This window comes from Canis lupus, chromosome 6 (genome assembly GCF_011100685.1).
Source record: "Canis lupus familiaris isolate Mischka breed German Shepherd chromosome 6, alternate assembly UU_Cfam_GSD_1.0, whole genome shotgun sequence".
Lineage (NCBI taxonomy): Eukaryota > Metazoa > Chordata > Mammalia > Carnivora > Canidae > Canis > Canis lupus.
The window spans coordinates 9,397,548-9,419,661 of NC_049227.1; the positions used below are offsets into that span (position 1 = coordinate 9,397,548).

General features: G+C 47.4%; 1 protein-coding gene across 11 annotated transcripts; it reads left to right on the forward strand.

Moving 5' to 3' along the window:
* The first annotated feature begins 1,161 nt into the window (after nucleotides 1-1,161).
* LOC100686271 (paired immunoglobulin-like type 2 receptor alpha) lies at nucleotides 1,162-21,911 on the forward strand. 11 transcript variants are annotated; one of them, XR_005360570.1, is made up of 7 exons: nucleotides 1,166-1,703; nucleotides 2,027-2,416; nucleotides 11,016-11,210; nucleotides 13,455-13,729; nucleotides 14,807-14,837; nucleotides 17,069-17,118; nucleotides 20,828-21,911. XR_005360570.1 is itself a non-coding variant. In XM_038539330.1 (6 exons), the coding sequence occupies exons 1-5, from the start codon at nucleotides 1,643-1,645 to the stop codon at nucleotides 17,311-17,313; spliced, it is 771 nt and encodes a 256-aa protein (XP_038395258.1). In that variant the 5' UTR covers nucleotides 1,164-1,642; the 3' UTR covers nucleotides 17,314-17,354; nucleotides 17,529-17,671. The 11 variants fall into 11 exon arrangements, 10 of the variants coding, with proteins under 10 accessions (XP_038395256.1, XP_038395257.1, XP_038395258.1 ...); XM_038539330.1 differs by lacking the exons at nucleotides 13,455-13,729; nucleotides 14,807-14,837; nucleotides 20,828-21,911 and adding exons at nucleotides 17,239-17,354; nucleotides 17,529-17,671 and having other exon boundaries at nucleotides 1,164-1,703; XM_038539331.1 differs by lacking the exon at nucleotides 13,455-13,729 and having other exon boundaries at nucleotides 1,167-1,703.
* The last annotated feature ends 203 nt before the right edge of the window (nucleotides 21,912-22,114 follow it).

Consider the following 22,114-nt stretch of genomic DNA (forward strand, 5'->3'; position numbering starts at 1 on the left):
GAGGCTCCGTTTCTTAATGGTACCTCAGTTTCCTGTTGGTGAAAATACATCCACCACACAATGTCGCAAAGATGAAAATGAGGCAATCATACTTTAGGTCCTGGCTTAGATGAAAGGATCCCATGAAAATGCAGAACCTCTCTTCTTGGGCCTATGAGGAAGTGTGAGAAAAGGAGACACAGGGAGAGGCCAGAGGCTGCCTAGCAGGTCTGGGGAGAAGCGTGGAAGAAAACTATGAGGATTGAGGAAGAAACAGAAAAGGAGAAAGAAGTCGGTCTTCTTGCTTCCACCTCCAGAAGACTAGGCCACTTCCTGTGATGAAATCACCCTCTGCCACCCCCACCATCTACTCAGTAGGCCAATACCAACCTCATCCTGGGGAGCGAGGGAGCAGAACCTCCCCAAACCAGCCAGGGACACCAAAGTCCCAGCCCCATTCTCTCACTCCCACCCACCAACAGTCACAAGGTGGCAGAGCCCTTCATTGAGATGGTCCAGGGACTGTCACCAGAGTGACTCATTACTGCTCTGGGCCTTATATCCCTCCTGTTCAAGGAAGGCTCCAGATTAGCCAGGGCTCTCACAGTTGTGGAGGCAATCACATAAGCAGCATTATAAAAATATAGCCTCCTGGGGCCCACCCCCCAGAACTATGGTCCTGGGAACTGAGGCCCAGAGGTCTTGTGGTACAACCAGGCAGAAGCATCCAAAAGGAGCAGAACACTCTGTGGACTCAATGAGACTGGAGTTTGAGTCCTGGTCCTACCACCTGAGAGTCATGCGATCTGGGGCAGGGCTTCTCTGAGCCCTTGGTCTCATCTGTAGAGTAGGGGACAAAGGGACCTCCAGATCCAGTCTTGCATCTTGGGGGTCAAGGAGTGGCCTCCAGAAGGCACCCCCCTCACCTCTTAACCCCAGGGAGGGTATGAGACTGCACAAAGGGAGCTGACCAGGGGAGGGAAGGGACCTGGTAGGCCTGAGTCCGGCAGAGAGCTGCAGGGGAGCCCCTGCCTGGAGGAAGAAGGTCAAGAACATGCTGGATATTCCTGGTGCTGGGGCTGGAGGTGGAGGGCATCTGACCACCAGTAGTTCCCTCCTCCTTCTCTCTAGGGGGCTATAGTTGGGCAGAGACTCACGGCTGCCTGTCCTCTCGTAGAAGAACCAGACCTCGTCCTGCTGCCACTCCTTCACCTGGGATGACAGACAGAGGCCAGAAGACACCAGAGCCAAGAAAAGGAGAGCTAGAGATACAGTCAGTCAAACTGACTCCTAAGGAGACGTAGAGGTGCTAGCAGTAGCAAGGTCAAGGTGGAAGAGGAGAGGCCACATATGGCCAAGGTCAGAACCATGACCCTCAGCTGAAGGTAGAGGCTGGGGGCCTCTGTCATGGCTCTCTGTGCACTGACCACGAGGAAGCACTTTTGCAATATAGGAAAAGAAGAAACCAGATTGATAAAGGAAGTACTCGTTACTCTGAGGCCGGGTGAATCAGGGGAAGACATTCACCCACCCCTGCTCTTCTAAAGGAGACTGATCCACGTTCTCCAGGTGCCTCTTGATTCCCCAAGGAGACACCTCCTGGGGCCTCCCCTCTGGCCTGGACAGAGCTGCTTGTCTTCTCTCCTGGGAGGAGAGTGAGGCAATGGGTCTGTCCTTGCTGCTGCCTCTGCTGCTGCTGCTGCTGCTGACTACTCTGCAGGCTGGTGAGTGTCCAGGACACTGTGGCTCTGCCCTGAGGCCCAGGGAGTCCCCAGGCAGGGCAATGGCTGGGCAGCTGGAGAAAGGGTCTGCTGGGGTAGCTAGCCAGGCCTCCCAATCCCAACAAGCAACAGGCTGGTCCCATAGTGCTAGGTCAGCCCCAACCCTCCTCCCTACTCTAAGCCTGGCGAGGGGGACACCCAGACCAGAGGGCCAGTCCTGCCATCTGTCACACTAATGCCCGTGGGTGAGGGTGACAGAAGGGCTGGGGTTATCTTCTTCATCTCTCTCAGTGGCTTCAAAGTCTCTCCTCTCCTCCCTTTTCCAGGTAACTCAGCAAGATGTGATCCAAAAATGGACTTTAGGATGGACCAACCAGAGCACCTCTCCGCCCCCAAGGGTGGCACCGTCCACATCAATTTCACCTTCTATTACTGTGGGGCATTAGCCAAGGATCCCAGAGTGAGTATAGCCTTGAGACGGACACATTTCCATGGGGAGGTCATCTACAACAGTACTAGGCATTTCGTCCATGAGGATTACAAGGACCGGATCATCCTGAACTTGCCAGAGGGTCAGAAGTCTGGCTTCCTGCAGATATTGAACCTGCGGGAGGAGGATGAGAATATGTATTTTTGCCGGGTCCAATTGAAGACACAAAGATTTGGCTTGCAGTCGGTGCAGTCCATCCTGGGGACCAAACTCACCATCTACCTCGGTGAGTCTGCTGCCCCAGCAGCCTCATGCCCACCCTGTTGGGGCTTTTACAGGCCATGCTGCCTTCATCCCCCCAGGCCTGGCCCAGGCCCCAATCTACCGGCTCGCCTCTTCTCAAAACTCCTCTCCCCACACCCACCTCCTCCCCAGGCCTCTGCCAACTTTACTCTTTCTCCTCCATCTCCCCAAACTGGGCTGACCTCCTTGCCAATCCCCCTTACTGCCCCCTCCAGATCCAGGCTCCACCCCCTCTCCCCCAGCCTCAGGACCTCCTGGGCCCCCCAGTTACCCTCCCTTCCTGCTCCAACCTGAGGCTTCAGCCCTGCCTTCCTACCCTCACTCCATGCCATCCAGGTCAACTTCTTCAGGATGTGGGCTGCCTTCCCTCTGTCCTGTGTCCCTATTTGCAGCCCCAACCAGCCCGGAGTCTCATGTCTGACCACACCATGGGCTCAGTCCAGCACATAGCAGGTACCCGATGATGACCCGAGAGCCCTGGTCCCCTGGCAACCAACACCCCATTACCTGTTTTCCTAGTCCCCCCACTTCCTTCTCCTGTTCTGCTCCTCGGAACCTGGCCCATGAGCTCCCCGCCCCAGCCCCATCCCCTCCTCTGCCTTACTGTCCCCACTGTCCACTCTAATCTGGCTCCTCCAGTCTGTCTTGGCTGCTGAGAGGCTCATCTGCTGCAGAAATATGGCAGCTCCCGCTTGCTGTGCTCTGTGTTGGGTTGGCGACTTGCTATGCATCACCCTAGTTAACCTTCCCCACAATCCACAACAACGGTAGGTACTGCTGTTGTCTTCCTGTGACAGATAGGGAAACTGAGGCTCAAAGAGCCTAAACAGCTGCCCAAAGCCACAGTTGTGGTGCAGGCAGGACTTGAACCCAGTTTAACCCCAGAGCCTCCACCCTTAGCCAGTAGCTGCTCAGCCTCACCAGCTGACCTGACCATACTGTTGTCCTGACCTATGTTTTACCGAATAATGGGATGTGTTACGTGAATAAATCTTCCTGTTACTTAGTGGGCCGTGGGAACTTGAGCCAAGTGTGTGTCCAGAGCAGTATGGAGAGGGCACCTCACAGGAGCAGACCCTGGGGGTGCACTGTCTGTAGATAATTCCTTAATAACTGAAAATCATAGGTTTGCTTTTTACAACCACTATTGCTGGCAATTCTAAACAGCCCATCACTGCTCCTGGCGGGAAGGACACCCTCCGTGTCCCCAACCTGGTAACCGCTGCCCCATTCGACCCTGGTGCTGGTTTTAAAGCAAATGGGAAGTAGCTCACAACCTAAATAAGGCAAAACAGCCTTAGATTTACATTTCTGGCACCTCCTCCACTTTCCCTTAAATGGCCTTTATGGGGAGGTTTTGCCTCTCCTCAGAGCCCTCTTCCTCCTTCCTTAGTCCTTTTCTCCTTCCTCAGTTTCAGACACATTCACTATGAGTTTTTCATTAATAAATTAATTTTTTTCAATTAATACAATTAATTGGATATCATGCTGAGATCTTTTGTAAAAAAAAAAATACAGGTAAGTAAGAATAAGAAATGTTTTACACAAGTGAAGTGCCACCATGTAAAAACATCACCCCAAAGGACTGTTTGCAGCAAATAGAACTGAGAAGTTTGTGATTGGCATAATAATGTTTTTTACATACAGGTGTTTTCTTTTTTTCTTTTTACATACAGATCATACACAAATTGATCTTTTTACCAAGAAATGAATCAATAATCCCAACTGCATTTATGGACTTGGTCGTGTTTCAGTGGCTGATAAGACTATGTCCATCAGAACCATGTTGCTTCCTCAAAAACCTTATTATTCCTTTGGCCTATTGTTTCACATAAATATTAGAATAAGTTTGCCAAGTTCTGAAGAAAATACCTATGGGTATTTTTAATTTTTATTTTTTTAAGATTTTATTTGTTTGCGAGAGAGGGAGCACAGGTGTGTGCACGAGCGGGGTAGGGTCAGAGGCAAAAGAGGCAGAACTTGATCCCAGAACCCTGGGATCATGACCTGAGCCAAAGGCAGATGCTTAACCAACTGATTCACCCAGGCATCCGTCACCTATGAGTTTTTTAAAAATCAGAATTGCAAAAGAAAAAAAATGCATTAAACCTATAAAACAGGGATCCCTGGGTGGCGCAGCGGTTTGGTGCCTGCCTTTGGCCCAGGGCGCGATCCTGGAGACCCGGGATCGAATCCCACATCGGGCTTCCAGTGATGGAGCCTGCTTCTCCCTCTGCCTATGTCTCTGCCTCTCTCTCTCTGTGACTATCATAAATAAATAAAAATTAAAAAAAAAAAACCTATAAAACAATTGACAGAACAGAAATCAGTGTAATGTCCAATCTTCCCACCCAGGAATGGCTTCTATTTTACACCCCTCAGTAACCTTGCAAGTGTTCTTCTAAAGACCATATAAATATCTCACAAGATCCTTTCTCTAAATTCTTTATTTTTATTATTAATATGCAACATTATTTTTTTAAGATTTATTTACCTTAGAGAAAGATAGCATGGGGAGGGGGAGGGCCAGAGAGAGGAGGGGGGGAGTACTAAGCAGACTCCTGCATTGAACACAGAGTCCAACGTGGTGTTTGATCCCACAACCCCTGAGATCATACCCTGAGCTGAAACCAAGAGTCCAACACCTAACTGACTGTGCCACCCAGGCGCCCCTGCAACATTATTTTTTGAATGTTAGTTTTTTATAATTTTCACTAGAAAATATTGCAGAAATTATGGCCAAATGGTAGGTTATATGCATGTTGACCTCCCCTGTCTACCAAATTCTTCTAAAATGACAGCAAAGATAATTTTTTTAAAGATTTTATTTATTTATTCAGAGAGAGAGAGAGAGAGAGGCAGAGACACAGGCGAGGACAGAAGCAGGATCCATGCAGAGAGCCGGACGTGGGACTCCATCGAGGGTCTCCAGGATCACGCCCTGGGCTGCAGGCAGCGCTAAACCGCTGCGCCCTCAGGGCTGCCCAGCAAAGAGAATTTTTAAGACAAAATCCACAAGGACAAAAAATATGTGAGCCATGTGTCAAAAATGATATTTGGAAAGCTGGAAACACACAGACTAATGCAGCTGGCCTAGGAGACCAGGGGAGCTTAGCATTAAGCCTGCAATAGGGAGATCCAGAAGAAAGGCAATTTTTACACTGCAATACCCCTTGATGGTTCAGGAAGGATGACCCAGAACCCTTGCCAGTGGAGGTGAAAGGGGATCAGAAAGTTGGAGGACCAAGTGAGACTCTTAAGAAGCAAGGAATCCTCTATGCTCCCTCTCCACTCAGCAGAGACTGGAGATTTGCTTTCCAGAAAGGATGGACTAGAGGGACTCTGGCAGCAGGACCCCAGGCATACCCGGGAGCAAGGGTTCAGTCCTAAAAACTAGAGATTTGGTGAACTATGAGACCCTACATGCCTTACCCCTCTTAGATGCCTTCCAAGACTCTGACAACCCAACTGATATCCTCCACCCCATCAAGGGCAAGAAATCAGGAGATTCTTCCCCTGAAAAATCTATCTGATGGGCCCCAAAAGGATCTAGAAATCCTAACAGATCCTACAGCCCACTAGCTGACCAGCACTTTTTCCCAGACCACACACACAGCTTCCACTCAGCGTGGCTTTCTGTACACTGGACACCATGGGGCAAGGATATGGGGTCTTGACCTCCTGTGGAATCTCCCAGCTCTAAGGATTGACCCCTCGCCTCTGCTGTGCCTGGGATGCCTGAGACTAGAGATGCTATTTTAAACTATGATTCCATTAAACACTTAAGGACTCCTTCCCCCATGAGACAGCAAAACAAATGAGGGGTTTTGCTGAGAGGCAGTATCTAGAAGAAACCAAAACAATGGAGGGAAAGTAAAAACTCAGATGACTACCATCTTCAGAAAGTTAAGAAAGCACAAGCATGGAGCAACAGAGGGAGCTTTCCAAACAAACAAGGAGCTCTTGGGAATTTAAGCTATAATGGCAATCCAATAAAAGAATTGCAAGATCAACTTGACAAAAATGGCTCAGTAGGCAAAGAGTCATGGATCTGGAAGCTGTAGCGGGTTGGATAGTGGCCCCTGCAAAGCTGTGTCCATTTCCCAGTCCCCAGAACCTGGGAATGTTACCTTACATGGTAACAGATGTGACTCAGTGGGGACTTCCAAGGTGAGGAGGTCATCTGGGATTTGCTAAGTGGACCCTAAAAGCAAATGTGAGCCTCCTTCTAAGAGAGAGTCAGAGGGAGACTTGCCACAAAAGAGAAGGCAGTTTCTCTCCCCCAGAGCACCCCCCCACACCCCCAGTAACACCTTGCTCTCTGACCTCTGGCCTCCAGGACTATGAGAGAGTAAACTTCTGTTGTGAGGATTGGTCCAAGAGCTCCAGCCTCGGAATAATAGGAGTTCCAGAAACAGAGAAGAGAGAAGGCCATGGACCAAATAACTCTAGAAACTTTCCAGAACAAAGGAGCCCCAAGAAATGGATAAAAATTTAAGAAGAGCTATATTTGGGGCACATCATTTCAAAACGCCAAGGATAAAAAGAAGATCCAACAAATTTCCAAGGAGGAAAGAAACAGGCCACAGGAGCTTTGGGAATCAGAATGGCTTTGGCAGTCTCCATGGCAACAGAGAAAGCTGGAAGACAATGGTTGATTGAATGCCTTGAAATTCTAAGAGATAGTTCTTCCATTCATTCATTCAACAAATATTGATTGAATACCTACTACATGTCAGGTGCTAATCTAGTCACTGAGGAACAACAGCTAAAACAGAAAACAAAACCAAAATGCCCACAACAATACCAGTTGCACCTGAGTGTGGAAAGAACACACAAGAAAAAGCAAACAAGTTAATTCTGAAGTATTGTTCGATTTCAGTAAATATATAGTTATGCCTTTTTAAAAAGAGCTGCATGGGGTCCCATTGCAGTAATGTATCATAATCTACTTAGTCTCCTATTTAAAGACATTCAACTGGGTGACGGGCTTTAAGGAGGGCACGTGATGTGAGGAGCACTTGGGTGTTATATGTTGGCAAATTTAATTTATGTTTAAAAAATTTTAATGTAAATTTAAAAAATAACAAATAAGTGTGGTTGTTGCCACATCAGAAAGCTGCAAAGAACACCCTTAAACACAGGCCTTTGAAGACTTGCCCAGAATTTCCATAGAATAAATTCCTGGCACTATAAACACTGGGTCAAAGGACATGCAGGGTATTTTGCATATTGATAGATATTCTGAAATGCAATGCCAACCTATCTGTATTTTTGTAGGGCCAATACTGGGTCTGTCCCTCCACTGGGATCAGTAAAAACAAACAAGCAGATGAAACCCCCAATGGCCTCTTATTTTCATCTGCATTTTTTTAAGTTGTGGAGATTAGGAGGTGTCTGAGTTGCTCAGACAGTTAAGCCACCTACTCTTGATTTTTGGCTCAGATCATGATCTCAAGGTAGTGAAATCAAGCCCTGACTAGGGCTTCTCACTGAGCCTGGAGTCTGCTTAAGATTCTCTCTCTCGGGATCCCTGGGTGGCGCAGCGGTTTGGCGCCTGCCTTTGGCCCAGGGCGCGATCCTGGAGACCCGGGATCGAATCCCACGTCGGGCTCCCGGTGCATGGAGCCTGCTTCTCCCTCTGCCTGTGTCTCTGCCTCTCTCTCTCTCTGTGACTATCATAAATAAATAAAAATTTAAAAAAAAAAAATTAAAAAAAAAAAAAAAGATTCTCTCTCTCCTTCTCTTTCTGCCCCTCCTCCCTTCTCCCTAACGAAGTAAGTAAATAATAAAATAAAATAATTTATGAAGATTAGTATTAGGGTTCTCCTTTTATGAGTGATTAAGATTTGCATAGCGTTCTATATTTCTCTATGTTCTGAAACCTTCTGTTTGGGAATTATCTATTCCTTGACTTTTTACAGGACTTTACCCATAAAACCTCCTGAGTATAGAATCTTTATAAAAAAGGAGTTAATAGTGTTCTCAACTTCTTCTTTCTACCCATGAGTTTATTATTTCTTAAACTTATTTTTAACATTTTTGTTTCATAAAAATCATCTACTTCCCAGAGGCTTTGAGATGTATCAACCTATAGTGGAGCATAGACTAACTCATGATTTCAATAATTTTTCATTGTTAGGTTTGCAAGAATGTCATCTGTTTCCTTGTCTGTTTTTTCCCTAAATAACCACTGCCCGCATTCATGACACCTCATACTATCCTGTTTCCCATAAATTTACTCCTACATAGGCTTTCATTACATTTTTCATCTGAATTTCCTTAAGGCCAGCTCTCTCTGTGTTTGGTACTTTGTCTTTGGAAACTATTTTATTCATTTAATCACTTCTTCATATTTAAAATAATGAAACAGTTGGGGTGCCTGGCTGGCTTAGTGGTTGAGCATCTGTCTTTGGCTCAGGTTGTGATCCCAGGGTCCTGGGATCAAGTCCTGCATCAGGATCCCTGGAAGGGAGCCTCCTTCTTCCTCCGCCTATGTCTCTTCCTCTCTCTCTCTCTGTCTCATGAATAAATACATAAAATCCTTAAAAAAATAAAGTGTTTAATACTGTAGTGTTTAATGTGCATTAATATCATTTTAATTTTATCTGGCATGACAGCATATATATTTTTCTTTGATTAAGCTTAAAACTTTTAAAGTCTCAAATAAGGGATGGTATTTACACTTTTCATTATTCCTTTGCAATAAGAGTGGACAGTAAGTTTGGTCCACACTAACCTGAAGATTTTATGCAGATAGGATTTTTTCTTGTGGCTGAGTATTTGATCAATTTTTTCATGATCCATTAAAAGAAGGTATAATCTGTTTGTAGGACTTAAATATTAATTTAACCTTAAAAATACATTTTGATATACACTAGACATACTTTACAGATGTTTTCCCATATATTGGAACAATCCTGAAAAAGGACAATCCTACTTGATTGCATTTATAAGAGGTCCCTAGAGCAGTCAAATTCATAGAGACAGAGTAGAACATGTGGTATCTGTCCTGATTGGATGGAGGAGCCCCCAGATGTGGGGCTATGATCCAGTGGAAGTCCGTGGCACCCTTGGCCAAAGAATTCCCCAGAGGCAGAACAAAGAAGTTAGAAGTTTATTGAATACATCACAAGGAAGGAGAGGGCAAGATAGCACAGGAGAGGCTTTCTGCAAGGAGGCAGTGGTTGGGGGCTATTTTATTTATTTATTTATTTATTTATTTATTTATTTAAAGATTTTATTTATTTACTCATGAGAGACAGAGAGAGAGGCAGAGACATAGGCAGAGGGAGAAGCAGGCTCCCTGTGGGGAGCCTGATGTAGGACTCTATCCCAGAACCTCAGGATCACAACCTGAGCAGAAGGCAAGGGCTCAACCACTGAGCCCCCCAGGTGCCCTGCAGGGCTGTTTTTAAAGGGGTAAGGTGAGGAGGATGTAGAGTATTTTCCTTTCTTTGGTAACTGTGCCTAGTAGTAAGTAGCCCTTTGGTCAGTTTGGGCCTGTGGATATTCTGAGGTGGGTCCCCTGATGGGCCTGTCGGTGTTCAGCCAGCAAGGTGCTGTGGCTCTTGTGCCTTGATCAAGTTTCCATTGCTTAAGCCTGCTGTCTAAAAGCAGCCCCTGGGGCAGCCAGGGTGGCTCAGTGGTTTAGCACCGCCTTTGGCCCAGGGCATGGTCCTGGAGACCCGGAATCGAGTCCCACGTCGGGCTCCCTGCATGGAGCCTGCTTCTCCCTCTGTCTGTGCCTCTGTGTGTGTGTATGTTTTTCATAAATAAATAAATAAAATATTTAAAATAAGTAAATAAATAAAATAAAAGCAACCTCTCTGGACACCTGGATAGCTCAGTCAGTTAAGCATCTGCCTTCAGCTCAGGTCGTGATCCTAGGGTCCTGGGATCAAGCCCCTGGGATCAAGCCCCTGTGATCAAGCCCAGTGTCAGGCTCCCTGCTCAGTGGGGAGTCTGCTTTTCCCTCTCCCTCTGCCCCTACCCCTGCTTGTGCTCTGTCTCTCTCTTACTCTCTCTCTCAAATAAATAATATCTTTAAAAAAATAAAAAAATAAAAGCAGCCTCCGTAGAACAGTGGGTGCTAGTGGCTTGGCGGGAGGAGGTGAGGGGGTAGGTAGTGACTGCTGAATGGGGACAGTTTCAGTTTGGGAAAATGAAAAGGTTCTACAGAAGGATAGTGGTGATGGTTGTACAACAGCATGAATAATTGCAATGCCACTTAACTGTATACTTACATATGGTTAAAGTGGTCAATGTTGTTACCTATATTTTACCACAGTAAGAAACATCTTTTCTTCCTGTGATTTAGTGATCCGTATTTGTCAGCAATGAAATGAGGTTCTTTTTTTTTTTTTTTTGAAATGAGGTTCTGAAGTAACACCACTGATCAGAAGTAGAGTCAGGATTTAGGCTGGATGATGTGGATTCATTACCGTCTCCCTGTGTGAGAGCCTCAGAGAGTTACTCCTCATCCCCAATATTCCCCAAACTAGGAAACAAGATATGACAGTTTCATCCAGAAACCTCCAGTCCTATAGGGGAGAATCTGCTAAATTCTCGTGTCTTCTCAGCTCCCAAGACAACCACCAAGGGCCCCACCAGCACTGTCACCACCACCACTGGACTCAGTGTCTTGGAGGGGAATAGGACCTCAGTGTCTTTACCCTTGAGTGTGGAAGCTGTGGTCAAGGTGGCACTGACCATTGCTGTGCTCAAAACTGTAATTTTGGGACTGACACTCTACCTTAGGTGGAAGACAAGCAAAGGTAAGTGGTTCTGGGCCACCCCACCCCCCAACCTTCCCAATTGTTTCTCAGAAGCACCTACATCAGAATGACCCTAGGTTATTCTGCATTTAAAAAATACAGATCCCACCTGGGCTTGAGGTCTGGGTTTGGGAATCTGCATTTTTTAAAGGTCTACTCAAGTGATATCTGTGTGATCAACTTCTAGAACCACTGCTCCAGACCAATCTCTCTCCACTGATCTGATCATTTTCTAGTTTTTGCATCTTGATTTAAACATTTCTCATCAATCTTTATCTTTTGGTTCATGGGGAGGAGAAGGTTTCTGGGAAGAGTAAGAAAAGAGCAGAGGGACAGGAAGTTGGCTCGGCTCAGCAAGCACTGGTTGAGGGACTATTTCCCAAGGTCTGGCTTGTAATTGGAGATGATAAATGTAAATAAAGCATAGGTCCTGCTTTCAAGGAACTCCGTGGTGGAGGGAGTGACTGCCTCATATGGAAAGAGCTGTGGTAAGATGGAAGAAAGGAGGGTAATCAGGGAGGACTTCCCATAGGAAGCGACCCTGCAAAAGTCTCAAAGAATATAAGCGAATTACCCAGGCAGATGGTGAGTGTGGTGAAGAGGTCACTGACTATGCAGGCACAGGAAATCGGTGTGGGAACTCTAAGTAGCTCAGTGCTGTGGAGGCTGGAGATGGGAGAAGAGAACCTTGTAAGTCACACCCAGGAGCTTCTGATTCCAGAGGCAACATGAAGCAGGGAAATGGCAATCTCAGCTTTACCTTGCAGACACATCAGTCTGCGGTGCAGGGGTGGGAGGTGGGCAGGTGGGGCCAGTCTAATGCAGTGGATGGAGGGAGAGAGCCAGACCCTGGAACAGCCAACAAGGGAAAACCAGTAAGACTTGGTGATTAGATTGGTGTAGAGCTGAGGGAGTGGGAAGAACTTGGGTGAATGAGTCCACGGTGAAACCATCAAGCAAATTAGAGAACACAGGAGGTCAAAGGCCATGTTTGGGGGAGAATGATGGTTCTTTAGTTTGGGATAGGTTAGAGTTGCCTGTGTGGCACCTGACTAGACTTGTTCATCAGAAATTTGTATATATGCATCTATAGCTAAAACAGAGGACAGGGCTAGACGCATTAATTAGTCACACCCCAACACCCTCCAGTAACGATCTGAAATTCCTCCAAGAAAATTTTCAATGAGAGGAGATTAGCCCTAACAGATATTAAAGCACAGAGGTGAAGAGCATAGAATCTGGACTGCCTGCAGTCAAATCCTGGCAGAGTAAACTCTGGTGCCATGGTAGTATGACTCTGTGCCTCAGCTCACTCATCTCATTCTAAAATGAGAATAATAATAGTACTTACTCTGGGGTTTGTCATGACAATTAAATGTAATACATTGAGAATAGATCCTGGCACAGAATAAGGACTATATGATGAGCATTAGCACTTATAATTATTAAGCTGCAATAATTAAAACAATTTGATACCATCATAGTCATACACAGATAAACCAGTGGACCCAAAGAAAATACCCCAAATACAGACAGAAGGAAAACAGACCCAAATATAGATGAGAGTTCAGTAGGCTAGAAAGTAGCATGTCTCACCAATGGGAAGGTGAGTCATTCAATACATGGTGCCGGAACAGTTGAGCAGCCATTTGAGAAACTAATGTTATTTCATAATTTGCACCAAAATAATTCCATGGAGATCAATCAAAGAGTTAAATGAAGGGGGAAAATAATCCCAGTACTAGAAGAAAGCATGTGAGACCATCTCATAACCATGGAGTGGACATGACCTCCCTAAGTATGACATAAAACCTGAAAGCCGTGAATAAAAATATTGATAAACTCAATCCTATACAAACAGTTTTTCATTCCGCAGAGGAAAAACCACTCTAGAGTGGTTGTCTCTAGAGTGAGGATGAGGGTCAGAGTTGAAGAGATGTGATAGTCACTGAGGAAATGGAAGGTGGAATTTAAGAACTCTGTAAAAGCATCGCTGCACAGGATCATATTTCCCCCAGCAGTATTCAACCATGCAGCTTTAGAAACTTCTAGAATCTGTTGGTTAGAAGTTATGTTCACCTGCTGGTGTCAGAGGCTAAAAGTAACAGAGCTTGAACAAGACAGAGTTTCTTGTTTCCCCTCATATAAAAGGATGAGGAGGCAGACAGCAGAGGCCACTGTCCTCAGGCACTCCAGCTTCTATCATCCTGCTCACTGCCCTGACTACTGGCTTCTATCCTGAAGGTTGCCTCCTGGTCCAAGATGGCTGCTCAGACTCCAGCCATTATTTCTGAATCTAGGCAGGAAACAGGAGGGAGGAAGAAGAGACAAAAAACCATGCTGCATCTGTCCGTCCTCCTTTTAAAGAATCTTCCTGAAAATCCTACCCACAACTTCCCCTTGAATCCTATTGGCTAGGATGTCATCAGATGTCCACATCTATCAGCAGGGGAGCACACTGCCACCCAAAACAAAGTCAAGGTTCTCTAACTAAGGAAGAAGAAATGAATGGATATTGGGTAAGCAAATGGCATTCCCTGCCATAGGCCACATCCAGAATGAGAGATGTGTCAGCTAAGTGTGGCCTAAGGACAGGGGAACATGGAAGGTCAAGGAGCTAGTAAGAGGGCAGAAGTGGACAGTAGAGGGTCAGCAGGGAGCTTGGATAGTCTGAAAGAAAGTGGCTTATTAAGGGGCAAGAGTTCAGGGGCAGGGAGTCAAAGCACAGGTATAGCAAGCAGGATGATGGTAAGAAAAAGCTGGAAGGAAACAAAGTTGTAGCATAAAGATGATGCTGATCTTTTGGAGTTCTCAGTCCCAGAGATTTAAAAAAAAAAAAAAGTCCAGGGTATGGCAGAGTGGAAGTCCGTGGAGTTTGGGGGACATGGAGTCCCATGTGTTCAGAGGGTTGTCTCCGTGGATGATAGGGACCTCCTGGGATGGTGGTGGGTGGTGGAGGGGATGTCTGTGAACCAGGGGCCAGTCCTTGGGAAATGCTGCAGAGAGACACAGGAGGATGAGGAGGGGAGAGGGCGGTGGGGAGACTGGTGGGATTCAGTGGGGGAGGGTGGGGAGGAACAGGCTACAGTGCAGACCCAGGCCCCAGCCATGAGGTTCACAAAGCAGGAGAGAAACAGCTGCCGCTCAGGAAATCACAAAAAGCCAGTGTGTCAGGGCAGGAGGGTTCAGTGAGTCTGAGACAAGGGTGGAAGGAGAGGGATCGGTGGGCAGGGCCTCAGCAGTGGAAGGAGCAAGGTTGAGGGATGCTTGGGGAAGTCAAGGAAGGGGGAAGGAAACAAAGGCAAAGTTGACAAAGAGAAAGACAGACAGACAGACAGAGACAGAGAGAGAATAGGTGCAGGTAAGAGCTGTTCTCCTGATTTGGTGTTGAGGACACCAGAGGACAGGGTTGAGCAGCCTCAGGGTGCCAGCAGGTGTCACTCTGAGTCCCAGGTGGGTCCAACAGAGCTGCTCCACTGCCCTGGTCTCTCTCGGGGTTGGTCTAGGGGTTGGTCTCAGAGCACACAGAGCAGGAAGGCAGGGAGGAGAGATGCCCTCCATGGATGGCACCCTGACACGCTGCTGTTCCTCTACAGGTCTACAGACTACAGCCAGAACCGTAGCCAGGTGAGAGCTTGTCCTCTTGGGAAACAGGAAGTTCCTCATGGGAAAAGCACAGGGCACCTGTCACTGCTCTCCTCCTCCTTTCCCAGTGGGCGTCTCTTTTTTTTTTTTTTACATATACTTTTTTTTTATATAAATGTATTTTTTATTGGTGTTCAATTTTCCAACATATAGAATAACACCCAGTGATCATCCCGTCAAGTGCCCACACCTCAGTGCCTGTCACCCAGTCACCCCCACTCCCCCCACCCCCGCCTACCTCCCCTTCCACCACCCCTAGTTCATTTCCCAGAGTTAGGAGTCTTTCATGTTCCGTCTCCCTTTCTGATATTTCCCACACATTTTTTCTCCCTTCCCCTTTATTCCCTTTCACTATTTTTTACATTCCCCAAATGAATGAGACCATATAATGTTTGTCCTTCTCGATTGACTTACTTTACTCAGCATAATACCCTCCAGTTCCAACCACGTCAAAGCAAATGGTGGGTATTTGTCGTTTCTAATGGCTGAGGAATATTCCATTGTATACATAAACCACATCTTCTTTATCCATTCATCTTTCGATGGACACCGAGGCTCCTTCCACAGTTTGGCTATTGTGGACATTGCTGCTAGAAACATCGGGGTGTAGGTGTCCTGGCATTTCATTGCATCTGAATCTTTGGGGTAAATCCCCAGAAGTGCAATTGCTGGGTCATAGGGCAGATCTATTTTTATTTTTTTATTACTTTTTTGTCTTAATATCTTTTATTTCATATCATATTTAGTATTTTTTATAATAAATTTATTTTTTATTGGTGTTCACTTTGCCAACATACAGCATAACACCCAGTGCTCATCCCCTCAAGTGCCCCCCTCAGTGCCCGACACCCATTCACCCCCACCCCCTGCCCACCTCCCCTTCCACCACCCCTAGTTCGTTTCCCAGAGTTAGGAGTCTCTATGTTCTGTCTCCCTTTCTGATATTTCCCACACATTTCTTCTCCCTTCCCCTCTATTCCCTTTCACTATTATTTATATTCCCCAAATGAATGAGAACATATAATGTTTGTCCTTCACCGACTGACTTACTTCACTCAGCATAATACCCTCCAGTTCCATCCACGTTGAAGCAAATGGTGGGTACTTGTCGTTCCTAATGGCTGAGTAATATTCCATTGTATACATAAACCACATCTTCTTTATCCATTCATCTTTCGATGGACACCGAGGCTCCTTCCACAGTTTGGCTATTGTGGCCATTGCTGCTAGAAACATCGGGGTGCAGGTGTCCCGGCGTTTCATTGCATCTGAATCTTTGGGGTAAATCCCCAGCAGTGCAATTGCTGGGTCGTAGGGCAGGTCTATTTTTAACTCTTTGAGGAACCTCCACACAGTTTTCCAGAGTGGCTGCACCAGCTCACATTCCCACCAACAGTGTAAGAGGGTTCCCTTTTCTCCGCATCCTCTCCAACATTTGTGGTTTCTTGCCTTGTTAATTTTCCCCATTCTGACTGGTGTGAGGTGGTATCTCATTGTGGTTTTGATTTGTATTTCCCTGATGGCAAGTGATGTGGAGCATTTTCTCATGTGCATGTTGGCCATGTCTATGTCTTCCTCTGTGAGATTTCTGTGCATGTCTTTTGCCCATTTCATGATTGGATTGTTTGTTTCTTTGATGTTAAGTTTAATAAGTTCTTTATAGATCTTGGAAACTAGCCCTTTATCTGATACGTCATTTGCAAATATCCAGTGTGCGTCTCTTTTCTGAGCCACTTCCCTCCTCAGCTCCTAGCCTCCCTCGTTCCCTCCCTCTCTCTGGAGGTTTCTTCCTCTTTACCCTCCCACCTCCTCTTCTCTCCAGTCCATCTCAACTTCTTTCCTTCTCTCCAACTCCCCCGTCCCCTTCTCACCTGGGAACCCACCATAAGACCTGAGATGGGTGGAGCTGGTGTTCATTCTCCAGTCTGTACCAATACTGCGCAGCAGACAGGACTTCACCCTTTCCATGGCTCTTCCAAGAAGTCTGCTTCTCCAGGACCATCCGCCTTCAATGGGCCCTCGGGATCTCTACTGGCTACACTGCAAACTGACTCTCAACCTTCCGGGAGACCTCCTGAGAGTCTCAAACCATAGCTCATCTGAGACTGTCAGGGGGTCACAGAGGCCCCACACAGAGAACCAGCCCCACACAGGTTTGAACTCTCTTCTGCACAGCCTCTTAACACACTTCCCACCTTCTTCTTCCTATACAGGGGATCCCTCCAAAATACTGAGGAGAAGTATGAGAACATTGGGATTTAAAGTAAGTTCTTAACACCATCACTCCCTGCTGTCCATCTTGGCCTGACCTTCCCCATACACTCCCTGCTCAAACACGTGCCCCACCAATCCCTCCTGCCTGACCCTGGTCCTGACTCAGCAGATGACCTCACTGCTGGAGGCCTCTGCCCATTTCTCTACCTTGGCCACCACGCCACCTGACCCCCATACGCCTTGATTTTTTTCTTGGAAAACAAAGACCCCAAACTGAACCCCAAGGTAAGCAGCTCAAGCTAGAGCTTTAAGGAATCTAGAGAAGTTTGGAGAAGGTGGGATGGAGGGAAGAGAGGGACTGTGGTCACTTAGGTGTGGAGCACCTAGGTGTGGGATTACTTCCTAAGCTGGGGGCAGCTTCCCTTCCGCTGTCTCACCCCCTTCTGCCTTCTCCACCAGGACGAAGCCCAGGATAATGGCGGCATCCTCTATGCCTCCCTTACCCTCTCCAGTTCCTCCTCACCAGTAGCACATCCCCCCCTTTCCAAGATGAGCCCCCAGGAGGAGACCCTATACTCTATCCTAAAGGCCTAATGGGTGGGATTGAAGGATGACCTCCTTAGGCTAAGCTGCAGAGCGGGTCACAGCTTCTGATAACAACTCTGGCCAGACACAGAAGACTCAGAAGTCAGGGGGTGTGGAAGGCCACCAAGGACTGCAGAGAAACAGAGCCATCTGCTCCAGTGCCCTCTCCACCTTCCCAGCCCTGCCCACAAGAATAAAAGAACCCGTTGAATTTACCCAAAAGCATCTAAGGAAAAAACTGATAGCACCTTCAACTTCTGTCTTTTGCCTCTTGCCAAAAATGAACTATAATAAACAGCTCCCACCCCAGATCCCTCCTCCAGCACTGGAGTTCCGGGACTGCCTCCAGGCAGGGAACAATAAACCCCAAATGCTAGTAGCCAGCCCAGAAGCCAGGGTCTGCTCCCCATCTACCCATTCTACTTCCTCTACCATCAGAACCAGCATGTACCGTGGGAAGTGCACAACCTCATTTAAGCATCTCCAACCACCTGACCCTGGACTGGTCACAATCACCTGAGGCGTGAAGAGATCTATAAGTTAGTGCTTTTCTCAAAGCCGCACACCTATTAAGGCTGAGCCCGGGTCTGAACCCAGACCTGCCCATCTTGACAGCCTCCTCCCAGAACTCGGGTGTCCCTGCCTTCCCAGATTCCTTTACTGTGCAGGCCTCCCACAGAAACAGGGATGCGCCACAGGGAGCGGAGCAGAGGGAGGGAAGCCAAAGGAGAGCATGTAGTTAGAGACAAACTACTTAAAGCAGTAACCTGTTTATTAACACATAAACTGCACAGCTGTGACTGTGGCCGATCAACAAACCCCACATGTAGCAGCTTCTCAGGGACCCTCTGAGGGGCTTTCTCTGCTGCTCACAGGGAAGGGGGTGAGAGAGCAGCAGGGAGGCAGGAGCACACAGCTAAGCTATTCCTCGAAGAAGGCCAAAGTGAACTCCCCGGGGTCGTCTCCACACTGCGGCTCCTCCAGCTGCTCTGGCTCTTTTCCAACATCTTCCAGGATTTGCTCCAGATCCAGGTCACTGAAGGCTTCATCGTCAGGAGGGACACTTCCAGCTTCCTGAAGACACTTCCAGCCTTCTGTCCCCATCACAGGACAAACCCCGAGATGAGCTGGTCGGGTCAGGCCCTTTGGTGCCATCCTAGCTTCTTTGTCCTCAGACAAGCTGGTTACTGAGGCTTTGCTTTGGGGAGCTTGTTACTTAGTCTTAAGTTTTTCTCCCTTCTACAGCTTTGATCCATCAACTCTCATACCACCCTGGGATCCCGGCCCCAAAGCCCTCTGGCAAGACACCCAGAGCCTCCTATAGGAAAAGGGGAACAGGGGAGGCTCTGAGTGGTACCCCTGTGTTTGCAGTTTGGACGAGACACTGGAGCCTCTCCAGAGGAAGAGCAGGGACAGACACTGAAGTCCTGGGCAAGAAGTCAGAGCTGGGTCACAGATAACAGATGCCCAGAAAAATCAGAAAATAGCATGCATTTATTACATGGCATTTACAGACAAAACACCAAGCTCTGGAGCATTCAGATAAGCATTTTTTCTTACTTCCTGCCCTCTCAAAGGGCACAGTGGGAAGAGGACATTTCCAAAGAGATCACCAACACCAGCCATATCTAATGCTAAGTGAATAACAGAGAACGCATTACAAGAGTTTAAAGTAGGGCTGGAAAATTCAGAGGAGGTTTTTCTGTGGGAGATGAGCTGAGTTGAGCCTGAATGGTTGGGACCCTACAGAAGAGGGAAGAGAGCAGGATCAAAGCGGGGTGATGAAGAGGAGGAGGGGGAGAGGGAGGAGGCCATGAGTTGGGCAGGCAGCAGGCAGTCCAGCCAACCTGGAGCAGAGTTTATCTTAGACAGGGCTGGGAGAGAAAGTTTGGGTTATTCTGCCGGTAGTGTGGATGGAGCCCCTGAATATTTGTGAGTAGAAGTATCTAATCATAGGGGTCAGGTTTTCCCAAGAGTTTACACAAAAGGCAAGCTGAGACACTTTTCTGAAGAGTACTATCACTCTGTGCCCACCCTTTAACACTGCTTTCCCTGGGTTCACGCCGCCTCCTAATGAGTCATTTCCACCAGTGTTTGTATCCACCCAGGACTCCTCTTGTTGGGACTGGAAATGCAGAGTAGCTCAGACAGCAAAGGGGGTGATTAGGTGACTGAGGTATGCAGGGGTGGATCTGGTTTTCCTAGCTCAAACTTGTCTGCCATGGGGTCTGTTTCTCTCACTGCTCTTTTCTGCCCCCTACTGGTCAGCCTTAGCCTCAGCCTCCTGCTTGGCCCCAGCGCCCATGGGCTCTTCTCACAAGGTGGCATATAACCTATCCTCTCACATCAGGTTTTTTGTTTTTTTTTTAATTTTTATTTATTTATGATACTCGCACAGAGAGAGAGAGAGAGAGGCAGAGACACAGGCAGAGGGAGAACCAGGCTCCATGCACCAGGAGCCCGACGTGGGACTCGATCCTCGGTCTCCAGGATCGCACCCTGGGCCAAAGGCAGGCGCTAAACCGCTGCGCCACCCAGGGATCCCTCACATCAGGTTTTTGTTGTTGTTGTTGTTGTTTTTTTTTAAGATTTTATTTATTTATTCATGAGAGACACGGGAGAGAGAGAGAGAGAGAGAGAGAGAGGCAGGGAGAGACACGGCAGAGAGAGAAAGCAGGCTCCATGCAGGGAGCCCGATGTGGGACTCGATTCCAGGTCTCCAGGATCAGGCCCTGGGCCAAAGGCGGGAGCTAAACCGCTGGGCCACCCGGGGCCGCCCTCAAGTCAGTTTTTTAAGTTTATATTTAAATTACAGTTAGCTAACATACACAGTGTAGTATTGGTTTCAGGTGTAGACATGGTGATATATGTAAATATAGTGACTCAACACTTCCATTCATCTCCATGTAGTTTTTCAGGAAAGAACTAGACTTTTTTCCATCAGCTCCAGCAAAACCCTGAAGATTGGCCAAGCCTGGATTAGTTTAGGTGACCTGTCCATCCTGTAGACAATCAGTGTGGCCAGAGATGTGTTGCTCTAGATGAGCAGACCTGAGTCATGGGCAGAGGGTCATGTTCTGGAAAGTAAGTCAGGACTGGACTTTTTATTCATACGAGTTGAAAGTACATAGTTCTTAATAACCCCATCTGCCCCTTCCTTCTCCTCCCTACAGCCCTGAAGCTATTGGATCTTCACTCCACATATCAGACAGGGCCCCTGATGACCATGGAGACCATTCAGGGCACAATGCTGCATTAGTGGGCACATAGCCCCTAAACTCCCTCCACACACCAGTGGCTTCCCTGCACTCCGTGGCCCAGAAGCTGGAAAACCTGGCCAAAGGCCTCCACACCATGGTAGCTCTGAGGCTGGGTGCCCACATTGCCACCTTCACTCCATTTGTCCTTATCTGGTGACTGGCAGGGATCTGGGCAGCTGTGGTTGCACTGTTGGCCTGGGAACTCTGCACTCTGTGGTCAACATGGCCAATACCAACTACAAGTCTGTGTATGGCAGCTACTTGTTCACTCTCTGGGGGAAACAGCTCCATTGGGCTGCCTTTGGTGACCTCCACCTGGGCTTTGTGGACACTTAGGAAATAATCCCCAGCCAGCGCTGCCCTGTGGCATCCACTCAGGGAGGCTCATCATCTGCAACAAGGTAGACTTGCTCCTCTCCTTCATCTGGCCCACCTGAGTGCTTCTGTGGGTCCCAGAACTCTGTGGATGGAAGGCCTGGGACACAGTTGTGAAGAGGACCAGAGCCATAATAGGATTTCTAGGACTAGACCAGGTGCCATTGATTTCTCTTGCCTGGAAGATCCCAAGTTTCCTAACCAGTCCAGCTGATTCTATTCTTGCCCCACTCTGATCTCTTCTCCACACAGAACAAGAGTAGTTACTTTAAAACATAAATGAGACCAAGTCATTAGTCTGTTTAAAAAGCCAAAACCTTCTCAGTATAAATCCAAACCCCTAACTATAGTCCATGATGGCCTGGCCAAACTCTGCATCCCCATTTGTTGTCCTTCCTCTCTGGCATTCTGCAGTCCACCCCCAGCTCTTCTTGCTGCTCAACCAGGTCAAGCTGTCCTGCCTCAGGACCTTTATACCTGCTGTTCCTGTGCCTGGAAGGCACATCTGCTAGATCATCATACAGTTGGCTTTCTTCTCCTTTGGCTCCCTGATCAAACATCATCTCCTCAAAGGTTTTTCCTGACTGCCTTAAATAAAAGAGGCCATCATCCCGTTCCCACACTCTATGCCCTTCTTGCCCTCTTCTTTCATATCACTAAACACAATCTCTAATTATTTACTATTACTACTTGTCTTTCTGTCTCTGTAGAAGGTAATCTCATAAGGAACAGGGAGTTTGTCTAGCTTGCTCGCTGTTGTGTCCCCATGACCTGGAACAACGCTTGAATCACAGCTGCTAGGTGTTAAATATTCCTTGAATGAAG